The sequence below is a fragment of the Poecilia mexicana genome, unplaced genomic scaffold (genome assembly GCF_051168715.1).
Source record: "Poecilia mexicana isolate PSO_F unplaced genomic scaffold, ASM5116871v1 scaffold_5, whole genome shotgun sequence".
Classification (NCBI taxonomy): Eukaryota; Metazoa; Chordata; class Actinopteri; order Cyprinodontiformes; family Poeciliidae; genus Poecilia; species Poecilia mexicana.
In genome coordinates this window covers 16,285,300-16,306,593 of record NW_028263374.1, presented here as the reverse complement: position 1 = coordinate 16,306,593, position 21,294 = coordinate 16,285,300, and the positions used below count along the sequence as shown (strand labels likewise).

Sequence of the window (21,294 nt, the reverse complement as noted above, 5' to 3'; positions counted from 1 at the left end):
ACAATATGCATAAAAATGTCAATGCTGATGAACTGGATGAAATAGTGCGACATGAAATGTGCAGTGAAGCTTGTAATGTACCTTGTATGAGTAATTATGAAGGCCTTTTCTAGATTCTAACATCCCTATGTTCTCTCTTTCTTTAGGACTCCAATAAATCAAGTACGCAGAGCTTAAGTGACACTGGATACTCTTCAGATGGGATCTCCAGCTCACAAGGGGAGATTACAGGTCAGATCCGGGAAGAGGGAATCAAGCTTAATGAAAGAGGTGCTTCCATCCCTTCAGACATCAACAAATTAGAGAGCTCTATGAAACCTCTGCTCGAATCAAAGTCTGCCTCAGACCCAAAGCATAGACCGCATTCACTTTCTGTGGGGCAAGAACGAGACTACATTCCTGATGAAGAAGCAGGAAGGGATGAATCAGAAGATGACCTCAGTTGTAAACTTCGCCATGATTATGTGGAAGACAGCAGTGAAAGTGGTCTCTCGCCATTGCCAATAAGACAAAAGAAGTCCCATAAAGACTTAACAGATGAAGAATACATGAGGAGGCAGATCATGGAGATGAGTGCTGATGAAGAAGAATTAGAAGAATATGGAAACCAGAAAACCAAAAAGACTCATAAAACCAGTGGAGAGTCAGGCAAAGAGAGAAGGCGACTCTCTCATCAGTCAAATAGTTTTGAAGAAGACAAAAAAGTATCTGAGGGTGCTTACAAGGCAAATGAAGAGGAAGATGTTGTTATGGCTGGAGGACTTCGGCGTTTTAAAACGATTGAGTTGAATAATACCAACAGCTACAACCGAGACATTGAGCTCAGTAATGAACATGACCTTCGAGAGCCAGAACTCGAAATGGAAAGTCTGACTGGTTCACCAGAGGAACGATCTAAGGGCGATTATTCATCCACCCTACCGGCCACGACTCCCAGCTACACTTCTGGAACATCACCCACATCGGTATCATCTATGGAGGATGACAGTGACAGCAGTCCTAGTAGAAGAGCACGACTTGAAGAGGCAAAGCAGCAAAGGAAAGCTCGACATCGGTCTCATGGGCCTCTCCTCCCTACAATTGAAGACTCCTCTGAGGAGGATGAGCTCAGAGAAGAAGAAGAACTACTAAGAGAACAGGAGCAGATGAGAGATCTGGAGCAACAGAGGATTCGAAGTACTGCTCGGAAAACAAAAAGAGATAAAGAAGAACTTCGGGCACAAAGGCGCAGAGAACGATCCAAAACTCCCCCCAGTAATCTTTCCCCTATTGAGGATGCATCACCAACAGAGGAGCTGAGACAGGCTGCAGAAATGGAGGAGCTTCATAGATCATCATGTTCTGAATACTCACCTTCTATGGACTCAGAAGCAGAAGGTTTTGAGATGATAGGTGGAAAGCTTTACAAATCAGGAAATGAATTTAATCTTCCAACCTACACATCACTCTATTCACCAACAGAGAAGACATCAGCAATGTTGCCATCTGATAAAACCTTAAAAAGTGCAGAAGAGGTATATGAAGAGATGATGAGGAAAGCACAACTCATGCAGAAGCAGGGTCAAAAAGGTGCCTCTCAGCCAGACAGTGGCCATCATCTTGATGCTGGAACCTCCCTAACCCCTGGCTCTAGCCCAACTCAAGTAACTGCACCCATGTCCTTCTCCACATCAGGCAGCATGCACGCTGCACAGCATTTATCAAAAGAAACACAAAACAGAATGATGACACAGAGTGCCAAAATTGAAGGAGTTGTTGGAGTTGCCACTACCAAAGCTCAAATTAGTCAGGCAGCCTCATCTCGGCAGGCAGGAAATGCAGTGCCTGTTGGCAACAGAGCAGGCCCCCAGAGGTCAACACAAGCAACACCTGACCCTGGATCATCATCTTTGACCTCCAAAGTCTTTTCAATGTTCAAAGGACCTAGTCCTCCAGTCTCACCCACTACTTCTCCAACAAAAAGTCCAACACATTCACCATCTGTTCAACCCACAAGTGGTAGTGGCAGGCAGCTACCATCTTTGCCTTCTGGAGCATCAACAGCTCCAGTATCCCATACTGGAGCACCTCAAAGGACAATGTCACCTCGTCTTGTACGACAGCAGTCATCCCAAGATTCACCCGTGATGGTCATAACACTAGGCTCTGAAAAGTCAAGCCCTGCCAAGCCAATTACTGTAAACTCATCCACTTCCCCCTTGTCATCACCAACACAGGGCAGTTGTAAAACCTTATATAGCTCACAGCCCCCTTCAACAAGTTCGCCAACATCACCTCAAATGCATTCCTCTCAGCAGCTAAAACATTCTTCACAAATGGGGCACAATATTGAAAAAGTAAATGTTGGTATCAGTGCAGGAGCGACAAGTACACAAACTCGTGCTTCAAAGGTTGTGGGACAAAGTCAAACACAGCAAAGCACAAATGTTGTAGATCTGAGAGCTCCAATGAGACCAGCTCCAATTATTATGACAGATCAAGGAATGGATCTCACATCACTTGCTTCTGACACAAGAAGATATTCATTAGGAGCAGAGCAGTCATCGAGTAGACACACAGCAGTGCAGCCTCTTATTATGAACCTCAATGCACAAGAGCAACCACATGTTTCTGTTTCAACTCCAACAACAGTAAGTGTCACAGTTGCTGTGTCAACCTTCATGTCTCAACCCAAACAACCTGTCATATATGGAGACCCATTGCAGAACCGTGTGGATCTGGGTCAGGGTGTTGGATCAGCTGTTTGTTTAACCCAAAGCAAAGTCCCAATTACTGATCCAACTATACCCAAAATTGATGCCTGTCTGGAAAATCTTGGCATACAACAACAGCAACTGCAGTTACAACAGCAGAAGCTCCTGCAGCAGCAACAACTTCTTGAACAGCAGCTTCAGCAGCACCAGCAGCAGTCTTCTTTTGCTCGTTATAATTTAGCCAATCAGGTACAGCCACTGCTGATGAAAAAAGACCTTGTAGTGAGTCAGACAAGCACTGGTCAGCCTGTGGTGACTGCTAATGCCATTCCTAGAGTGTCTCCTCTCGCTCCTCCATCAGCATCTGTGGCCCTTACTTCTAATGTACCCCTCGAAATGTATGGCGGAGTTGCCTTAGAGCTGAAAAATAAGCCAACTGTTATAAACTTGTCAACAGGAAAACCCCATGTTATGATGGTACAACTTGATGAGAATAACACATCCAAAAGTGGCACCATGACTCAGCTGGTAAAAAGAGAAGAGCATCCCCGTGCACCACCACCTCCTCCTCAGGTTTTGGATCTAACTGGACAGCTTAAACAAGAAAACCAAGTGGCTTGTTGTGATGTTGTTTACAAATTGCCCTTTGCTGGTACCTGTTCAGGGACATTCTCTCAGAAGCCGGCTACAGTGTCCTCAGATAAAAGTCCCACCACCGAAAAGTCTCAAGCAGCCCACCCTCCTCAGCCACCCCAATTTAGTGTTAGCCAGCAACAACAGCCACAACTCCAGCCTCAAATTACACAAGGACTTCCTGACGAACACAAACTATATCCACCAGCTATAGCTTCTGCAGGGAGATTACAGCCTTCTATGTCTGATACTAATCTGCCTTCAATGAGTGATGCTGGGTCCTATCAGAATCCTCTCCAGGGTGGACTGGCTGTAGATCTCAGTAGTATGAATCAAGGTTATGATGGTGGATACCTTGGCATGGGAGCACAGTATGGATCTTACACAGATTTGCGTCATCAGGAAGATTTTACAGGCCCTTCATTACCCCTTCGTCGGTATGGCTCCATGTCAAATATCAACTCTGATTACACCAGTGCTTCACGTGATATTACAGGCTCACAGGATTCCAATCTGGCTCAGTATAGTGCAACTACTGCTAGGGAGATAAGTCGTATGTGTGCAGCCCTTAACACTGTCGACCAGTTTGGAAGCCGTTTTGGAAATAACCCTGATTTGGCAGCATATGGTGCTGGAAGAGGTGGGCCTTTAGCCAGATTAAATCTTCAACAAAGCCTAGCATCAATAAGGGCAAATTTGCTTTATGGTCCAGATAGTAGACAAGCTGTGAATGGCCAAGCTCTAACAAATTTAATCAATGCGAGGCAAGCAAGTATACGAGCCTTATACCCTACTGCTATGAGAGGTGGTGATGGCATGATATATTCCACCATAAACACTCCCATAGCTTCCACCTTACCAATTACTACACAGCCTGCCCCAGTAATTCGTCCCATGCCCCGAGGAATTTACAGACCCTACCCTGCAGGTGTAACTGCTGTACCTTTGGCTAGTCTTACCAGATTGCCTCAGATGACTCCCAGAATGCCTCTTTCCACACAAGGAGCATATTCCTATCCTTCTCCAAACCAGTATCCTTTGTCTGTCACACCAACAGGAAGTGGTGTTGTAATAAGCAGCTCTCACCAAGAAATTCCAGTATACCTTGGGAAGCCGTCAACAACAATATCTGGACCAACAGCTGCCACCATTCCCCCGACACCACCTGCAGCGCACTCAGGAATACAAAGCGTACCTGGAGCTGGTATACAAACCACAGCAGAACAACAAATCGACAGATCTCAATTTACTTCACAAAGTATTGCATCTCTCTCTCAAATTCAAGGCCAACCGTCATCTGCCCAACAAGTGCAGGCTCAAGTGCAGACTCAAATGCAACCGCAACAGTTACCTGCACAGACAGAACCTTTATCTTTGACTCAAACCCAACCTCAAACACAACCCGCCAGTCAGCCTCAACCAGTAGTTCTCTCTCAGGGACAGACACAAGCTGAAAGTACCCAGGCATCAAGTTCCAAACTGTCCCCTCCCATTGATGCACAAAAGAACAAGGAAGATGAGAAACTCAATCAGCAACAAGAACAACTTCTGCAGCTAGAGAGAGAACGGGTTGAATTAGAAAAACTGAGGCAGTTGCGCCTTCAAGAGGAGCTAGAGAGAGATCGTATGGAGCTTCAGCGTCACAGAGAAAAAGAACAACTTCTTGTTCAACGTGAGATCCAAGAACTGCAGACAATAAAACAGCAAGTCCTACAACAACAGCAAGCCGAGAGGGAGACACAACTTATAATGCAAAGAGAGCAGTTGGCCCAGCAAAGAATGCAGCTTGAGCAAATTCAGACCCTGCAGCAGCAGCTTCAGCAGCAACTGGAGGAGCAGAAAAGGCAAAAAACAGCAGCAGTTGAAGCAGCAGCAGCGGCTGCAGCTGCTGAGGTGGCTGCTGCATCAGCTGCAGCAGTGGCTGCAGCAACATCAGCCCAGAGTGCCATCCAAGGAGTAGTTGTTGGAGCAGGGGCCCCTCAAGGATTTATAATCTGTGATCAGACTGGTAGAGTCCTTCAGCAAGATGGGCAAAGTGTGCAATTTTGGCAGGATGGACAAGTTGTCCAAGCAGTAGTGGCTGCTCGACCCATTCATAGCTCCACCTCTGAAATGTCTTTGAGAAGCAGTGACAAGCAGGGTGATTCCAAGACTATGAAAAAGCAAAATTCCATGCCTCGGTTGAGGGATGGTTCAGAGGAGGACTCTGTCAAAAGAATTACAGACAGCTGTGTGCAAACAGATGATGAGGATGGTGAAGAAAGGTACATGAATAGGCGTAGGAGAACAAGACGAATTGCAGACTGCAGTGTACAGACTGATGAGGAAGACCAGGGAGAATGGGACCAACAACCAGTAAGGCGCAGACGGTCTCGTGTGTCCAAGCACTCTGAATCTAGTGGTGAGGCAAAATCTGATGGCTCTTCCAAGGTAATTTCAGCAAGTATAGCTATTCAGACCACTAATGACTCATCATGTCAAACAGAGTCAGACCTACTTGGCAGAGTTTCACCTGCAATCCACATTACTATGGCAGAGACCTCAAAAGTTGACCTACTGCATTACATAGCAGCTCCAGAAAGAACTCACAAAGGTGAGAGTTTAGCATGCCAGACAGAACCAGAATCACATTCTCAGGGAGTAGTAGCCCCTCAGCTGAGTGTCCCTACAACTATTAGCCCATACTCTACAAGTCTCCATATAGTAGGTGGAAATACATCTGACACAGCCTCTCCCAGACTCCAAGGAGTAGCTAAGTTTGAAAGGAGGAAACCAGATCCTCTGGAAATAGGCTATCATCATCAACAAAATGAGTCTTCATCTCGCCAACCCCCAAAATCTCCCCAAGTACTGTACTCCCCAGTTTCTCCATTGTCTCCTCATCGGATGTTGGAGACAACTTTTGCCTCTCAGGAGAAGCTTAACAAGGCCCATGTTACACCCCAGCAGAAATCCTTCACTGCTGAATCTCCACAACGCCATCAGACGCTGCCAAGGCCCATTAAAAGTGTACAACGCTCTATGTCAGATCCAAAACCTCTCAGCCCAACATCAGAGGATCCCACAAAGAATCGGTTCTCCCCCTATCATCAAGTGCTGTCCAATAGCCAGGTACAGTATAATTTTTTTTTGTCTGTCTGACAAGAAGTATACATTCCAGGACAGGGATCCTCAAATCCAGGCCTTGAGGGTCAGTATCCTGAAGGCTTTAGATGTGTCTCTGCTTCAACATACCAGAGTCAAATACTTGGGTCATTAGCAGGATCCTGGACAGATTGACTACATACCTAGGAGGTAATTCAGTCATTTGACTGAGATGTGTTGAATCAGAGATACATCTGAAAGTTGCAGGACCCTGGCCCTCAAGGCCTGGATTTGAGGATCCCTGTTTTAGAATAATGTATATACAAATGTTTTTTTGTTGTTGTTGTTTTTTGTGTGGATGAGTTAAATTAAGACTTATATTGAGATTTATAGGAGAAACAGAAAGATATTAAGGCTCCAATACATAAATAGCTGTAGGTATGCCTCAAGAACTCACCCCTTTCACATTTTTTCCCATTTTGACCCAAAACTTGAATGTATTTCATTAGAAAAGACCAGTAAGATAAACAAATTTGATAAATTAAGCTAAATACAGTACATTTCATTTGCAACACAATAAACAGCAAGTGTAACTTTTCCCCCCACTTTGTGATGTTCCGTCCTATAAAATTGCTTTAAAAGACATTCTAGTTTGTGAAAGTAGCATTAAAAAATGGGAATATGGCGTAAGAATAACCCATCTTCCCATGGGGTACAGTACTCTGTAAATTTATCTTTACAATTTAACTGTGTAAAGATAAATGGGAAAACATACAGCTTAAATGGCTTTCTACTTCATATAGATTCATTAATGTATTCATACCAGATCTGGCGTATTAGAAAGGAGGAAACAGAATGTTCTCACATGAGCATCTGGCCATGCCGTTAAAGCCTCTCTGCTGTATCTCCTCCCTCATTTTCCCCCTATACTTTCTCAGTCTGTTTCTCTCTCACACACTGTGTTCATGCAGTGCCTTCTATATCTGGAAAACCCCTAAAGTGCTGCCAAGAGGACACATAATGTGAAGAAATCCTGGTGCTGCTTTGCTCTCTGTGTGATTGTTAGCAGCTGGGCAAAGTCAATTAATACTGCTTTGCACTTAGACCGAAATTAGTCTTCACATTTGTACTTACAATCTGGACTCTTAGTATTTAATACAAGGCTCATTTGGAGAATGCTTGATAAAATCATCATGGATCTACCTAACATTGATATTTTGTAAGTAATACAATACCATATATTTCTTTTGGATTACTATATTTTCATATTGATTGTTTGATTAATTCTTGCCTGCATGCAGTTTTCAAATATTTATGTAGCAGACTAAATACTAAGGATATTTAATCACAAGACCAGTGGGGAAATTAACCGATAGAATAAAATCTTAGGAGAATGATTTTTTTCTTGTTGTCATGTACATGTTAATTTGTCAGATTTCTTCGGCTTCAGTTAACACTTTCCAAACTGCTCAGATGTAGTATTATGAAAATAGCTTATTTTTATAGGAGAATTAGCTTTATAGAATATATCACATTATTGCGATTGAATTTGCTTTTACTTTTAAATGTGGAGTTCAACTGATTTACATTTACAATAAAGATAAAATGCAGCGGATATAAATTAAAAGCATTACAGAGTAATTTCATCTTACTTTGAACGATAATAAATTGTATTAGAAATATCGATGCATTGGACATTTAACAGCAAGTATTTTTGACAACACTGCAGACTGATTTTTATTTGTCTTTGAGATACAGAGTGTGCTGGCCCTCTCCAAATATCAGTTAAATAGTAAGACATTTAATTTACATAAATGCATTGTTGTTTGTAGCTGAGTGTTTGCTGTTGTGTTTCTGGCTCTCATGGCAGATGGCCTCCCTGCAGCAGCAGCAGAACTCTCTGATGAGGAAAGTAAAGAGGACTCTTCCCAGCCCCCCTCCAGAGGAAGCTCCGCTCCCCATTGTTACTCCAGCACAAATGTACAGCTCCCCTGGCATGCCTCAGAGGGTGCTTCCAAGACCAGCCCAAGGAGTCACCAAGGCGGGTCTGTTAAGCGAATTAAAAGCAGTGGAGCAAGAGTCATCAAAGCTACGCAAACAGCAGGCTGAGCTGGAGGAAGAAGAAAAAGAGATTGATGCCAAGCTGCGGTATTTGGAACTGGGCATCACTCAGCGTAAGGAGACCATGGTGAAGGAGAGGGAGAGGAGAGAGTTAGCCTATCTGCGATGTATGGGTGATCCTCGAGACTACATGTCAGACAGTGAGCTCAATAACCTCAGGATGGGTGCGGGAACTGGAACATATGATGCTAATGGTTTGCTGACAAGACCGAGTACTGCACCACTGAGTCAGTTTACTAATGACCTCAATGCAACATCCCAGTATCCCTCAACCTCATCTTATATGCCCTACCCATACCCTCAAACTCAACCATCTACACATCAGCCTGGTTCTACTTACCAGCCAATAGGTTTCCAAACTCCTCAATACCCTTCATCTTCTGCACCTCAGCCTGGAACATTCCAGCCTCATCCTCCAACAGTCCCTGGGTACCAGAACCAGGGAACTTATTCCTCCCGCATGTATGGCCAGTCCTCCTATCAAACTGACTTCACCATGCAGCAGCATGGTCACCAGGGCTTTCATTCACCTGGTCAGCCTATGCCAGGACAGAGCCTTCCTTATCCTACTCACAGTTCCTACCAGCCTGGCCTCGCCTACCAGCCGCAAGCAGAAATTCTTACTGTCCATCAAAGACCGCGGCAAACTTCTTTGGCTGAACTTGAACAAAAACTCCCTACAAATTATGAAGTCATTAGCAACCCAGCAGTCTCAGTGGCCACTTCTGCTCCAGATACCAACTTTGGACCAGCTTACAGTAATGCATATGGACAATACCGCCCCCCTGAGCCTGGGCTAACTCACTCTGTGGACAGTCCCACCTCTGCATACACTTCAGATGGTCTTTACACATCCAACCTGGAGCAGAATATTCCAAGGAATTATGTGATGATTGATGACATCAGTGAGTTGACAAAAGACAACACTGGTCAGCCCACTGACGCTCTGGGTCATCCTGTGGGAGGGCGGTATCGCAGTGAGAATGGCTCTGCACGAGCAACTGGATATGAGGAGCCTGTTGATGCTTATGGAAGACCTGCAGGACCAGCTGGTTACCAAAGCACAGTGGACAGTCGGACCAGCACCACAGTGAGTGGAGGCTCATCTTACTACTATGATGACTATAAGCATTCTTCTCGCTCCGGTGGCCACAAAATTTCCTCCAAAAATCTTGCTCCTGCTGTAGTCTCCTCTAAACGAAGTAAGCACAGAAAACAGGGAATGGAGCAGAAGATTTCTAAATTCTCACCTATTGAGGAAGCTAGGGATGTGGAGTCAGACCTTGCTTCTTACACAATGACAACATCAACTGCAGGCACCTGTCCAGTAGGGTCAAGATCAAAGAAGCTTCAAGATGACGTCGCCTACAGCATGAAGAAAAATGCATATGATCAACAGAAATATTATGGCACGAGTCATGAGGGTCTTGAAGAGGATGACCGCATGTACAGCTCCGGAAGGTCCAGATCTACAGGATACGGTATGGATAAGATTTCCTCCAGAGACACCACAGGCCACCGCAGCAAATCCTACGAGAGAGATGCTATGGAGCGATCTCACCGAAGTAGCCGCAGTGGACGTCCTCCGATGCGAACTCAGAATTCAGAAGAGGAGAGCCCACTTAGTCCTGTAGGGAAGCCTGTAGGTATGGGAAGAAGTTCTGCCATGTCAGAGGCCCACGATGTGAGAAACCAGTACGGTTCCAGCCATTCGCTGCCGGATGTGCAAGATCACCACAAGAAGGACCTTCCCAGAAGTCACGTCTATAAACCAGATGATCCTTACCTCGTAGACGACATGCACTGTGCTGTTTCTGATAGCGAAGGTAACTGGTGCTGAATTAATTTTTCTGTGATATATATATATATATATATATTTTTTTTTTTTACCACCCTTCAGGTGTGATGAAAAGACTGCATGTGAACTCTGAAGGAGAACTCCATTATTTTTTGTTCTCTTGTCTCTTTCTTGTCTTATTCATATGAAAAGCCAAAGTATTTTGAACATAAGTTTTGCGTGCATGGCTTTTAAGTTTTTGGTGAGTTGTGGTCTTTGCTTTTTTTCTTTTTTTTTCTGTTTTTATATTTTATGTTGGAATCTGCATGGCTCTGGACTGTGGAGCATGTTTTCTCACTTCCACATGAATCTGCATGCTACTCCACTCCCCATATTAGAGCAATTAATTGATAATATGTGTATTGCTTTTCAAAAAGCCTATCATTTGGGTCAAGAGGAGACTGATTGGTTTGAGAAACCACGGGAGGCCCGCTCTGATCGCTCAAGACATCATGGGAGTGGAGGTCACTCTTCCACAGGAAGACGTAGTAAACATACTTACCATGACTATGATGAGCCTCCAGAGGAATACAGTCAACAGGATGAGTACAACCAGCGTCACCCTTCCTCTTCGTCACGGGACCACCGCCATCACGGCAGCAGCTCTGGCAGACACACTTCCTCTCGTCACTCCTCAGAGGACCCCAAGTCTTCACGCTCTTCCAGGACACACCCCAAAGACCCATCTGGTCGCACTGATAGCAGGACCTCCTCATCCACACAAAGAAGGAGCGGTACAGACTCTCGGTCTGCCCATGATAGCCCACGCAACTCAGGAGACTTCTCTCGTGAGCCGGTCCCTGGTCATCACCATGGCACTGGAGGTCGGAGTCAGAGATCTCAAGGTGACCGCACAATGGGCAGGAGACAAGACCCTTCTAAGCCACAGAACCAGCAGCCACCCCAGGGCCACGCAGGGCAGCAGCGATCAGGAGGTCAGGGGCAGACTGGAAGACATTCGGGTTCTGAACAACTTGATGGTAGCCAGCAGGCTCAGCAGCAGCAGCATCAACAGCAGCATCAACAGCAGCATCAACAGCAGCATCAACAACAGAGTGTGCAACAACAGCAGCAGCCGCCACAGCATAGTCAGACTCCACAGAGTAGCCAACCAGTTACGAACTCTGGAAGTGGACCAGCACAGCAGCAGCAGCAGCAGCAGCAGCAGCAGCAGCAGCAGCAAGCCAAACCTGGGCAGGTTGCATCACAGGGACGCCAACCAGGAGTGGGGTCTGCAGCAGGGCAGCCAGCAACAGTGGTAAGTAGGAAATCATTACTATTTAAACTTTACCTTTAATAACATAAAGTTACCTAATTTTTAAAGTGCAATCAGTAATACTTTTATAACAAATTTATATCAGTAATGATTTCTTGGTTAATGTCAAGTTGTCATAACAAAGACATTTTGAATAATGTCAACTTTGTATTAAAAGTGTCATAATTTACCGACTGACGCTTTATGACAACAGTCATAAATATTCATGAAGGCTTATTCATGTTCATGACAGGTGTTATGTCATGTTAATGAAAGTGTCATGTCAGTCTTATTCAACCCCCTTCAAATAAAGTGTTACCAAATATTGTTTTCAGACCTCAAATAATGTAAAGAACAATGATTTTTACCATCTGCTGCTCTGTTGCTATGCTAAAAGCACATAAACATTTTTATGTCTACTTGACATTGTGCAGGGAAAAATGGATGCCACCCCTACTGCTGCTAGTCCAGGAATGAAACCTGCATCAGGAATCGCGGCACCACCTCAGCCTACCAAAATAGCCACACCACCGCTAACTGGCATCGGTAAGATTAAACCCTTCTTTTGTTTTTTCAAAGATAAGACATTTTAGTCATGTGTCCTTTTTCACTTGATAATTAGTCACTAGTTATTCTACTCTCTAAATTACCTTTCAAATTTTATAAGATATTTATTTATATGCATCCTTTTATGTGTATTATTAAATAGGGGTGATTTGAGGTGACAAGTTATATTTGAAATAACTCCTTTTATGTTTTCTGCCATGATTTCTTTAACAGAGAAAGATCATGATTGTAAGGAGAAAAGAGATCAACAACTATGATAAAAATAGTCATTGCTCTGCTGTTTTTTCCATCTCAGAAGGTTATTGGAACATTATTTGAGTGAAGAACATTTAAGGCAGTTAGTTGTAAATCTATCGAAGAGTGGTAGTCCCACCAGATTTTCCTCAAGCTCAGACCAGCCAATGCTCAGAGAAATTTCAAAAAAAATGTATGAACTCCATCTCAGACTAAATATGTCTGTTAGCATTTTAAATGTTACAGTTCACGTCAATATGGCTTGTTTAGATGTTGTACTGACTCCTTACTGAAATAACACGGCAGCAAACTTGCTTTTGCAATGTTGCATATTAACAAACTGCAGGACCTCCAGGACGTCTTCCATTATATGAGTCCAAACTTTGGACTCCAAAGGAAAGATTTATGGCAATAATGAACAGTACCACATTTTGAAAAAAAAAAAAAAAAAACACTTCACTTCTCAATAATACATTTGTTTTTGCTGTAAAAAGGCTTAATCATCTTCATAGCATACTAAATCCTACATGTAGCTTTGAACACTTCGCTTTCACCAATGCTAACCGGTTTTTCTTTGTTAGTTTTCTTTAATGTGTCAGCAAACTAACATAACTTATAACCACAGCGTAGGGTTGGAAATCATTTTTGTTATATTTCCAGGCTCCAAGGCAGCTCCTGTTGGAATCGGTAGCAAGCCTGGAGGCATAGGCAGCGCTGCAGCCGGTCAGCCCCCAGGTCCTGAAGGGGAAAATGTTCTAACCAAGATCCTGCAGGGAGGGGCAGCCGAGCAGGCAGGAAAACTGGGAGATGGTATGATTATTTCTTTTAACTTTTGTTTTAGAACTAGTCTTTCAATATCACTAGGGCAAAAAAACACAACTTTTTTTGCACATAGTTCTGTAACATGTACTTCTAAATCTCTTTTGTCCATCTGGCAGCTCTGTCTGGCCTTGGGAAAAAGTTCACCTCATTCTGGTGAAATACCAGGAGGCGAGTAAGTACATTGCAGCTTTTGTTCTCACACAAATTGATCACAATGTACACCTTAATTTAGACTTTTTTCAGTGCCTTGGAAAAGTTTCTGGACCTCTTCATCTTCTTAACATGTTCTCATGTTATAACCACAAACTTAAACGTATTTTATTTAGAGAAAAGGTTAAAACTTTCACACATACTGCAGTTTTTATTTTTGTCATAGATGAGTATTTAAAAAGTGTGACTGGCACTTGACTCTGAAACCCCGAAATAAAAGTGCCATTGAAATTGATCGAATTCAATGGTAACTTGAGTCCTCTTGTGTCTGAAATCACCTCAGTATAAATTCATCTGTTCAGTGAAAAACCTCAGAGGTTTGTCAATAGCATAGTTGAGATAAAACAATAATAGCAAGCTTTCATTCCCTGTTATCTCCTTGTTAGTTCTTGTATTATTATTTTTTCAGTTAAACTTTCACCAACTGTTTCTTGCCTCGATCTGCTTGTATTTGGGTCCAGCCTTAATCTAAAATATTGTAACTCTTGAGGAGATCAGATTATATAATCTGATGATTGGAAAACTGTAAAATGTTAATCATGAATTCCCCCGACATGTGCTTTATGGAAGAAAGGCAAGTTGAATGCCATTATTGAAACACGATAATAGAAGGTCTTGTTTGTACTTTGCCTGAAACCATATAGGAGGTGAAACTAACATGTTGCAGAAGGTGCTTTGGTCGGATGAGACCAAAATGTAACTTTTTGGCCTATTTCCAAAATGATACATGTGGAAAAATACAACTTCACATCAGGCCAAACTCAACATCCCAGCAGGGACGGCAAAGTTATGATTGTAAGACATGATTTCCTCTGAGGCAATCCTGAATGAAAATCTGTTTGAGGTTGCAGTGGACTTAAAACTGGATCGAACCCACAACTTTTGGATTGCAAGAGGACTACTTTAAAAGCTACTCTATAAAAGCACATCCATGTATTAGAATCACCCAGTAAAATTTCAGACCTAAATCCAATTGAGTGTTTGGGGCAAGATTTGAAAATTGATGTTCACAGATAATATCCACTTAATCCTACTGGGCTGGAGCTGTCTTGCAAGAAAGAGGGTAAAAATGTCATTCTTTAGATGTGCAACGCTAATAGAGACATATCCCTGCAGACTCACAGCAGAGTGTTCTTACCAGGGGTCTGAATTTAAATGCACGACACATTCATAAAATTTTTATTTTTGTAAAAAATGCTTGAAAACCATCTTTTCCTTCCAATTTTATAATCGTAGTACTTTGTTGCTACAACACATAAAATCTCAAAAAAGTACATTGATGTTCCTTATTGCAGCATGACAAAACGTGCAAGTGACAGAAAAAAAAAAAAAAAAGAATTGGGTGAAGCATAAATCTCCTATGAGATGCCAAACATCGCAGAGAACGTAATGTATGATATTCATGTGGAATAATGATATATTGATTTATGGCTTCACTGTGTGTTTTTTTTTTCTTTTAGAGAACACAAATACAATGAGATGGACTGGTTTCTTTGTGCTGGAAAACCTACAACACCATCTTAAATATATTTTAAATCCACCATGAAAAAGAGGAATGATCCTTAATGCATCAGTCAGTATGGATGTTTTTATTATTCTGTTTTTGTTCCTTATATCATTAAGCAGGTGAAAACATGATAACGCAGAAAATACTTTACAAATTTTAAATTGTATTTAATTATGCTAAATTTTACAATGGACTGAAAAAAATGGTGAATGTTGGCACTTTTATATGTTTTTCCTTTAATCAAGATTAAGTTGTTTAATCTGGTTCTCCAAAAAAAAAAAAAAAAGAAAATCATGTTACATTTGGATTAATAGCTTAGCGCTTTATCATATGTGTATTTACATAGATTAGCATAGTTTATGTCTGCATAATGAGAAGACTCAGGTGAAGTGATGACTCATTAAGTGCTGTGACTCTCTGCACCCTTCCCTTACCCCAAATTACCAAACAGAGCTGGAATCAAAGGATGCCTTGTCAGCACTGAATTCCCCAGACACGGGCTCCCGATTGAAGTGAATTAAATAAGGGGGATCGCTTTGTCAGCAGACTGTTACAAGACATGAGAGGAGGACTGAAGAGGCCTGAAAGTAAGTGGAAGCTTTGAAAGAGCTGTGGAGATGCCTGAGACCTCATTAGAACAATGTTAAGTTGCTAAAAGATACCTGCAGATGTTTCTGAGTGTGCATATAGATATTTCTGCATTCCCCAACACAGATTTGCTTAGATTTTTTTGATTTTTTTATGGTTTCTGTGTGGAGTTTAGAGTTATATTAAGGCCGGAAAATAAAGTTACACTATGCTTGAAACTTCGGCTGCAGAGGGGAAAGGCCAAAGCCTGAAGAGAGTGAGTCAGCAGCGTCTCACTCTGCACACCTGCAATAATCTGGACCAAGCAAGGCGTGCTGGAATCAGCCTCAGAAAGCTAAACACGTCTTGGCTTTAATGTCAACACACGCAAAGGCACAATCTAGAGAATGCGTGGCTTCTTTGAATCATGACACATGGTACGCATCATTCATTACATAGTAGATTGAACAATTTCTGCTCTGCTGAGCAGAGCTGCAGAAGTGCAGATAAAGCTAATTTGAATTCACTGTATTTAGCTTTTATCAAAACACGTCTCGTGCATTTTATACATGAAGCCAAGGCTGAGTCAGTTGAGAATCTTATTTGGCTTCTGTTTTTGTTGGTTAAGATTAAAATCAACAATCATAGTTTACACAAGTAGTGTATTGTGTGGAGAACCATTTTGAGTCGAAGCATGGTGATGGGTTTCTCAAGGCCTAAAGCAGGGGTCATTTACAAAATTTGGGCCAAAATTTTGCCCTTTTGTTTATTCACTTTAGTTAAAAATTTGGGGCAACTCTGGTTTTGTTGCCCTTTCTGAATAAAAGCATCCCATAACATGATGCCACCACCATGTTGTAAGATTTTCACAGGTGAATTTAGGTGAAAATTAAATCACCCAAGTAATTATTTATAGCTGACTTTTGAAAAAGTGCATTTTGCTGGATTTTATCTGATATCAGAGCAAAGTGGTATGAATAAAAATCGATGCACTGTTCAGAATGTTTTTGTAAAAAATTATGAAAACCATGTGTCATTTTCCTGCCACATTACAAGTATGTCCTTCTTGGTCTACCAAATGAAAAAAACATAGTTGTAACAAATTAATTAATTTAAATTTTTGTAAACCAGATCAGGTGCTATGGATGAGCTTCGCAATGGACTTCCTTTATCAATTGATCTGATTTTGAGTTGTCTTATTTAAGAACATGCACTCCAAGATTAATCTCATTGTAATGACAAAAGTTCAAAACCCTCCTGTGACTGTCTGCTGATTTCTTTTGAGGAGTTCACCTTAGAAGGTGAGAGTAGCCAAAGTTGTTTAGCACAAATTTTAACCAGACTGAATTTTTTTTAAATTTTAAACTGCCATATATATTTTTTTTTCTTAGAAAGAAGCTTTTTTGTTTATTTATTTTTTTCCCCTGCACAAGAATTAGCTACTGGCTTATATCGACTTGTTTTCATTTGATCGAGCTGAATTCTTTATTGAACTGTGCATGCACCATTAATAATTCAATAGTGCATTGGGTGAAGATGAGGTTCACTGCCCAAATTCATCTAGAAATAATTTTAATAATGTAAATATTACTTTAACTACATTTCAATATAAGGAAACTGTAATTTATGCTTCTTCTATGCTAGCAGTTTATTTATTACAGCCAACATTCACATTCCAATTCTTTTTGATTTGCTTTTTTTTTATTTCCAGGTGAGTAATAAGGAAGTGGTGAAGTTCTGGGAGAAAGCAGCACTTCTTTCTGCATTTCTTTCATCCTGCAGAGGAATGCTCCAGCATGGACTCTGTGAGAAAGCAGTACAATCTTCACTAACAGAAGCAAGGGTAGGGGCATATTGGACAAACCGTCCATGCATGTCACCTCTGATTCAGCTCAGCAGAAAGGAGCCTCACAGCGCCCTCTGCAGAGTTTTAATTGTAACACCACTCGCCTCTGAGGAATGTAGGTTGCACAAGGACTCTAGATTCTACATTGATGCTTTGGGAGCATTCTAAAAAAAAAAAAAAAAAAAAGGTTGTATTGCGTAGGTTTTCCTCGTCTCAAAGGAACCAGTCTTACCCGACAATGACAACATGTACCCGGAAACGACAAAGCTTTTGACAGCAACAACAAACCGGCTTGGAGATTCCTTGGAAACCCTGGAAATGCTTCTCCACAGTACATTCCAGTATAGGGAGCTTGACCCGTTCTCTGAATGTGTTTTTAGTTTATCGTCTCTTCGTTACTGTGTCTACAGAATGCATTGTGTAAATGTGGACACAGGAATGCACGCACAAATGGAAAAAAAAAAAAAAAGAAATAAAATCTGGAAAAAATAAGCCCATATCAGTTCTTTTTTCTCACCACTTATATAAGATGCCGCTACTCATTAGGTGTTGGTTTTTTAAAGGAAGGGACTTACTACCAGCGTGCCCATACGTGTGAGAGTCACACAGATGAGAGGACCAAATGAAAGAGTGGCCACGGCTCTTTATCAGCCATTGCTAAGCCATCGTTATGGACATTTATTGATTTGTCTCATCTTTTGTTTATTATTTATTTTTGTTTTCTTGTTCTTTTGCCTGATAATGAATGGAAGAGCCTTATTCACTTATGTTTTTACTTGTATACCTCATGTTTTAAGATGTCCATATCATCATGAATTTCTTTTTACACTGTATACTATTGTATGTACATAAAACAAATCAGAGATCTATGATGTAAATTGTCATTTGTGTATTTAATGAGTCACTCTCCGGTGAATTTCTTTATTTTTTGTTGTTGTTGCTATGTGTTTTCTTTTTTTGTAAAAGTTTATATTTTCACTTTGTAATTGTTTGATTCTGTTATTGCATCAAATGATTTGCTTCTTGGTTTTTTAAAGCAATAGCATGCAGCAAATGGTATATAGCACAATGGTATAAATGTTTGTTTTTTTTTTCTCAATCAGTGATGAGGGGGAATATCAAAGAAAAATCACTAATAAAAATCTGTCAGAGGGTTTACAGCCACAGCACCACATGTACAGACATGCATGATGACGTTTGGATGCGTAAGAGCATGCAGAAAGGCCGACACACACTCTCTCTATATATATGTGTCTGTTACAAGCTCAATACACACACACACACCCAACACTTTGCAATCCCAGTTCCACTTCAGAGCCAAGGCTAATTGAGTTTTCACCAAATAGACTTGTTAACCTCCTGCTGATTAATGGGGTTACCAATCCACTAACAAGCCGAGCCCACTGCCTCTGTTTCTGCAAGACACACACAGAACAACACAGACACAGGAGAGGACAAAAAGCAATTATCAAAGTCAAACGTTCTATGCAATGACTCATTTTGAAACGTGGAAGTGACTCACTCTAAAGCAGTTTAGCACCGTCGCTGTACTCACAACAAAACATTAGAATCATGAACAAAAAAAAAAGGTATAAAAAAATAAGTGAAATTAAAATGTTTTTACCTGGATTCTTGTCTGTATGAATTTGAATACTGAGTATTGATCTAGACTTGTTTTTATTTTCGTGGCATGTTCTTAACCCTCCTCACGCTCCCTAAAAAAAATGGGGAATGGTGGGGGACTTGTTGCCAAAGGGTAAACTTGTGTAGACTGTCAGTTTTATGAATGTCCACCATCATGTTGCTTTTGAAGCATGGGGTTTTGCTTGGCTTCATCTGGCTGTTGTTTATGTTTTTTTGTTTTTTTTGTTTTGTTTTTGTAATCCCTCATTCAGTCGTCGTGCATTTTGGCTGACCTGTTTGGCTTGCAGTGACTGTCTGTGCTGCTATGAACCTGTACTGCAGATGGTCGAGCACTTCTCATCAATTCGTGTCAGTGTACATATTTGGGTGTCAGTATAACCTGTGGGGTGAATGGAATGTTTATATTGGATATACGTCATTGTTGACTCAACCCACACAGCAGCCAAGCCATTTGAAAAGTGCATGATTAGACTATTCTTGAACGTCATAGTAGAAATAATAATAATAATAATAATAATAAAAAAGAGAAGTCAAGCATGATTTTAAGAAAGGTTTGCCTCACAAACCTCGACTCCAACCGGCCAATGATGATAATATCAGTGAGTTGAAATGTTCAGCCAGTCATTCACAAATCAGGGCATGTCATTTGGAAAGCACAAGCCTGACTGGTGGAGCTCGGCAGAGTGCAGGGACAGAGGGTGCGTAACAGCGCCTCTCTTAAGACGTGCGGCAGAACAAAGCGGAGGTGCAGTGTGGTCGATACGAGATGAAAACAGCCTTCAGTGCAGCCACGCGGATAAGCAGGGAGGCAGACGGACACATTCTCACATTCCTTACTGTAAATACAACCTCATTACTCTGTACAGCTTTTCAGTTTGGAGTACGGCTGTCATGTGCATCCCCATGCCGTATTTGCTGCCAACTTTTGTGTATAAAAAAAATATTTATTATGGTCACAATAATGATGATGAAAGTAATAATAATAATAATGATTATTATTATTATTACTGTTGTTGCCTAAGCCTAGTGTATGTGGCTGACTTGTACTAACTCTTTACAACAGTGGAACAAAACTCGTGCACATATCCACCCATCCAGTGTGTGTAGAGTTTCCCTTCGTATCGTTTCAAGAAGCCTTTGTCAGGCTAACAGAAGGCTATCAGTTTTGATGGATGTGATCTCGGAGGTTGAGAAGAGGGGGGGGGGGGCGGAAAGAAATCTGGAAAATGTCATTCACTGTTGTAAGTGCAATGGGCAAAATGTCAGTCGTGTATCCATTGTGAAACCCTTGTGTTCTATTCAGTGTATTCCTGTAAACAGATAGAGTACATTTTGGTGCATCATGTCAAGTAATGTGAAAATATTGACCCTGCAATTTCCAAACGGAGAAACGAATAAAAAGAAAAAAAGTTTATTGTGACTACTGTGTGCAGACTCTGTGTCAAGGTGGGTGCGTGTGTGCGTGTGTGTGTGTGTATGTGTGTGTGTGGTTCGCGCTCGGTCGTAGCAAGGTAAGTTTAGTTCAGGGCTTACTGCCGATGCAGAAGAGAGATCAAGAATAAGACCTCGACAGCTATGAGACTGTTCGGATAAGAGAGCGCTTTGCTTGCAGAGGTGGTGATGATTTATCCTGGTGTGGGTGGTAGAGAGAGCGAGAAGTGTGAAGAGCCGTGCTTGGCAATGCGCTGGGAGAGATGGAGGTGTGAGGATGATTCTGTGCAAGAAAGAGAAATCAAGCTCTTCCGTCTGTTGCTTGTGGATTTGTAAATGCAAAATACAGGAGAAGGCTATTACTATGTTGTTTTTGTTGTGTAAAAATGCAACAACGGGTTGGAAATCTACCTATTTGAAGTTGTTCACATTTTATAACATTGCCACTGCAAACTTTAGTGTGGGCAGTTGCTTAATGAAAACGTGGGGAATTATTAAGTCAGAAATGTTTGGCATGCTGATGTATTCATCCCCCTTTGCTCTGAGTTGTAAGCCTTCATTAGTCACCTAATTAGTAAGTTTTAGTTCACTTTTATTATTTCAGGAAACACTACGTTAAAATTTAAAATCCTTTTTCAGCAGGGTCATGGAAAAGGGTCAAGGAAAATGTTTAATTCATCACTTTTAATATTGTCAAATACAATCAAAGTTGGGGTTAAGCATGAAAACATCTGCATATTTTTCCATATCTTAAAAACACATTGTGCAGCTAATTCCAGGAGGATGGAATTAAAGAATGCCGCTTTCTATCCTCAGTCCAGACTTTTGGCATTGTCAGAATGC

The 21,294-nt window shown here is 41.6% G+C and overlaps 1 protein-coding gene across 1 annotated transcript in view; it reads left to right on the top strand.

The window, feature by feature from the left end:
* bsnb (bassoon (presynaptic cytomatrix protein) b) overlaps positions 1-20,437 on the top strand; it is a 93,243-nt gene extending 72,806 nt beyond the window's left edge. The window contains exons 5-12 of the mRNA XM_088005646.1: positions 147-6,437; positions 8,281-10,357; positions 10,746-11,626; positions 12,058-12,169; positions 13,085-13,234; positions 13,363-13,418; positions 14,917-15,550; positions 17,242-20,437. Coding sequence (XP_087861772.1) covers positions 147-6,437; positions 8,281-10,357; positions 10,746-11,626; positions 12,058-12,169; positions 13,085-13,234; positions 13,363-13,403 — 9,552 coding nt within the window. The 3' untranslated portion in view covers positions 13,404-13,418; positions 14,917-15,550; positions 17,242-20,437. The remainder of the gene's footprint in view (positions 1-146; positions 6,438-8,280; positions 10,358-10,745; positions 11,627-12,057; positions 12,170-13,084; positions 13,235-13,362; positions 13,419-14,916; positions 15,551-17,241) is intronic.
* Positions 20,438-21,294: the final 857 nt, after the last annotated feature.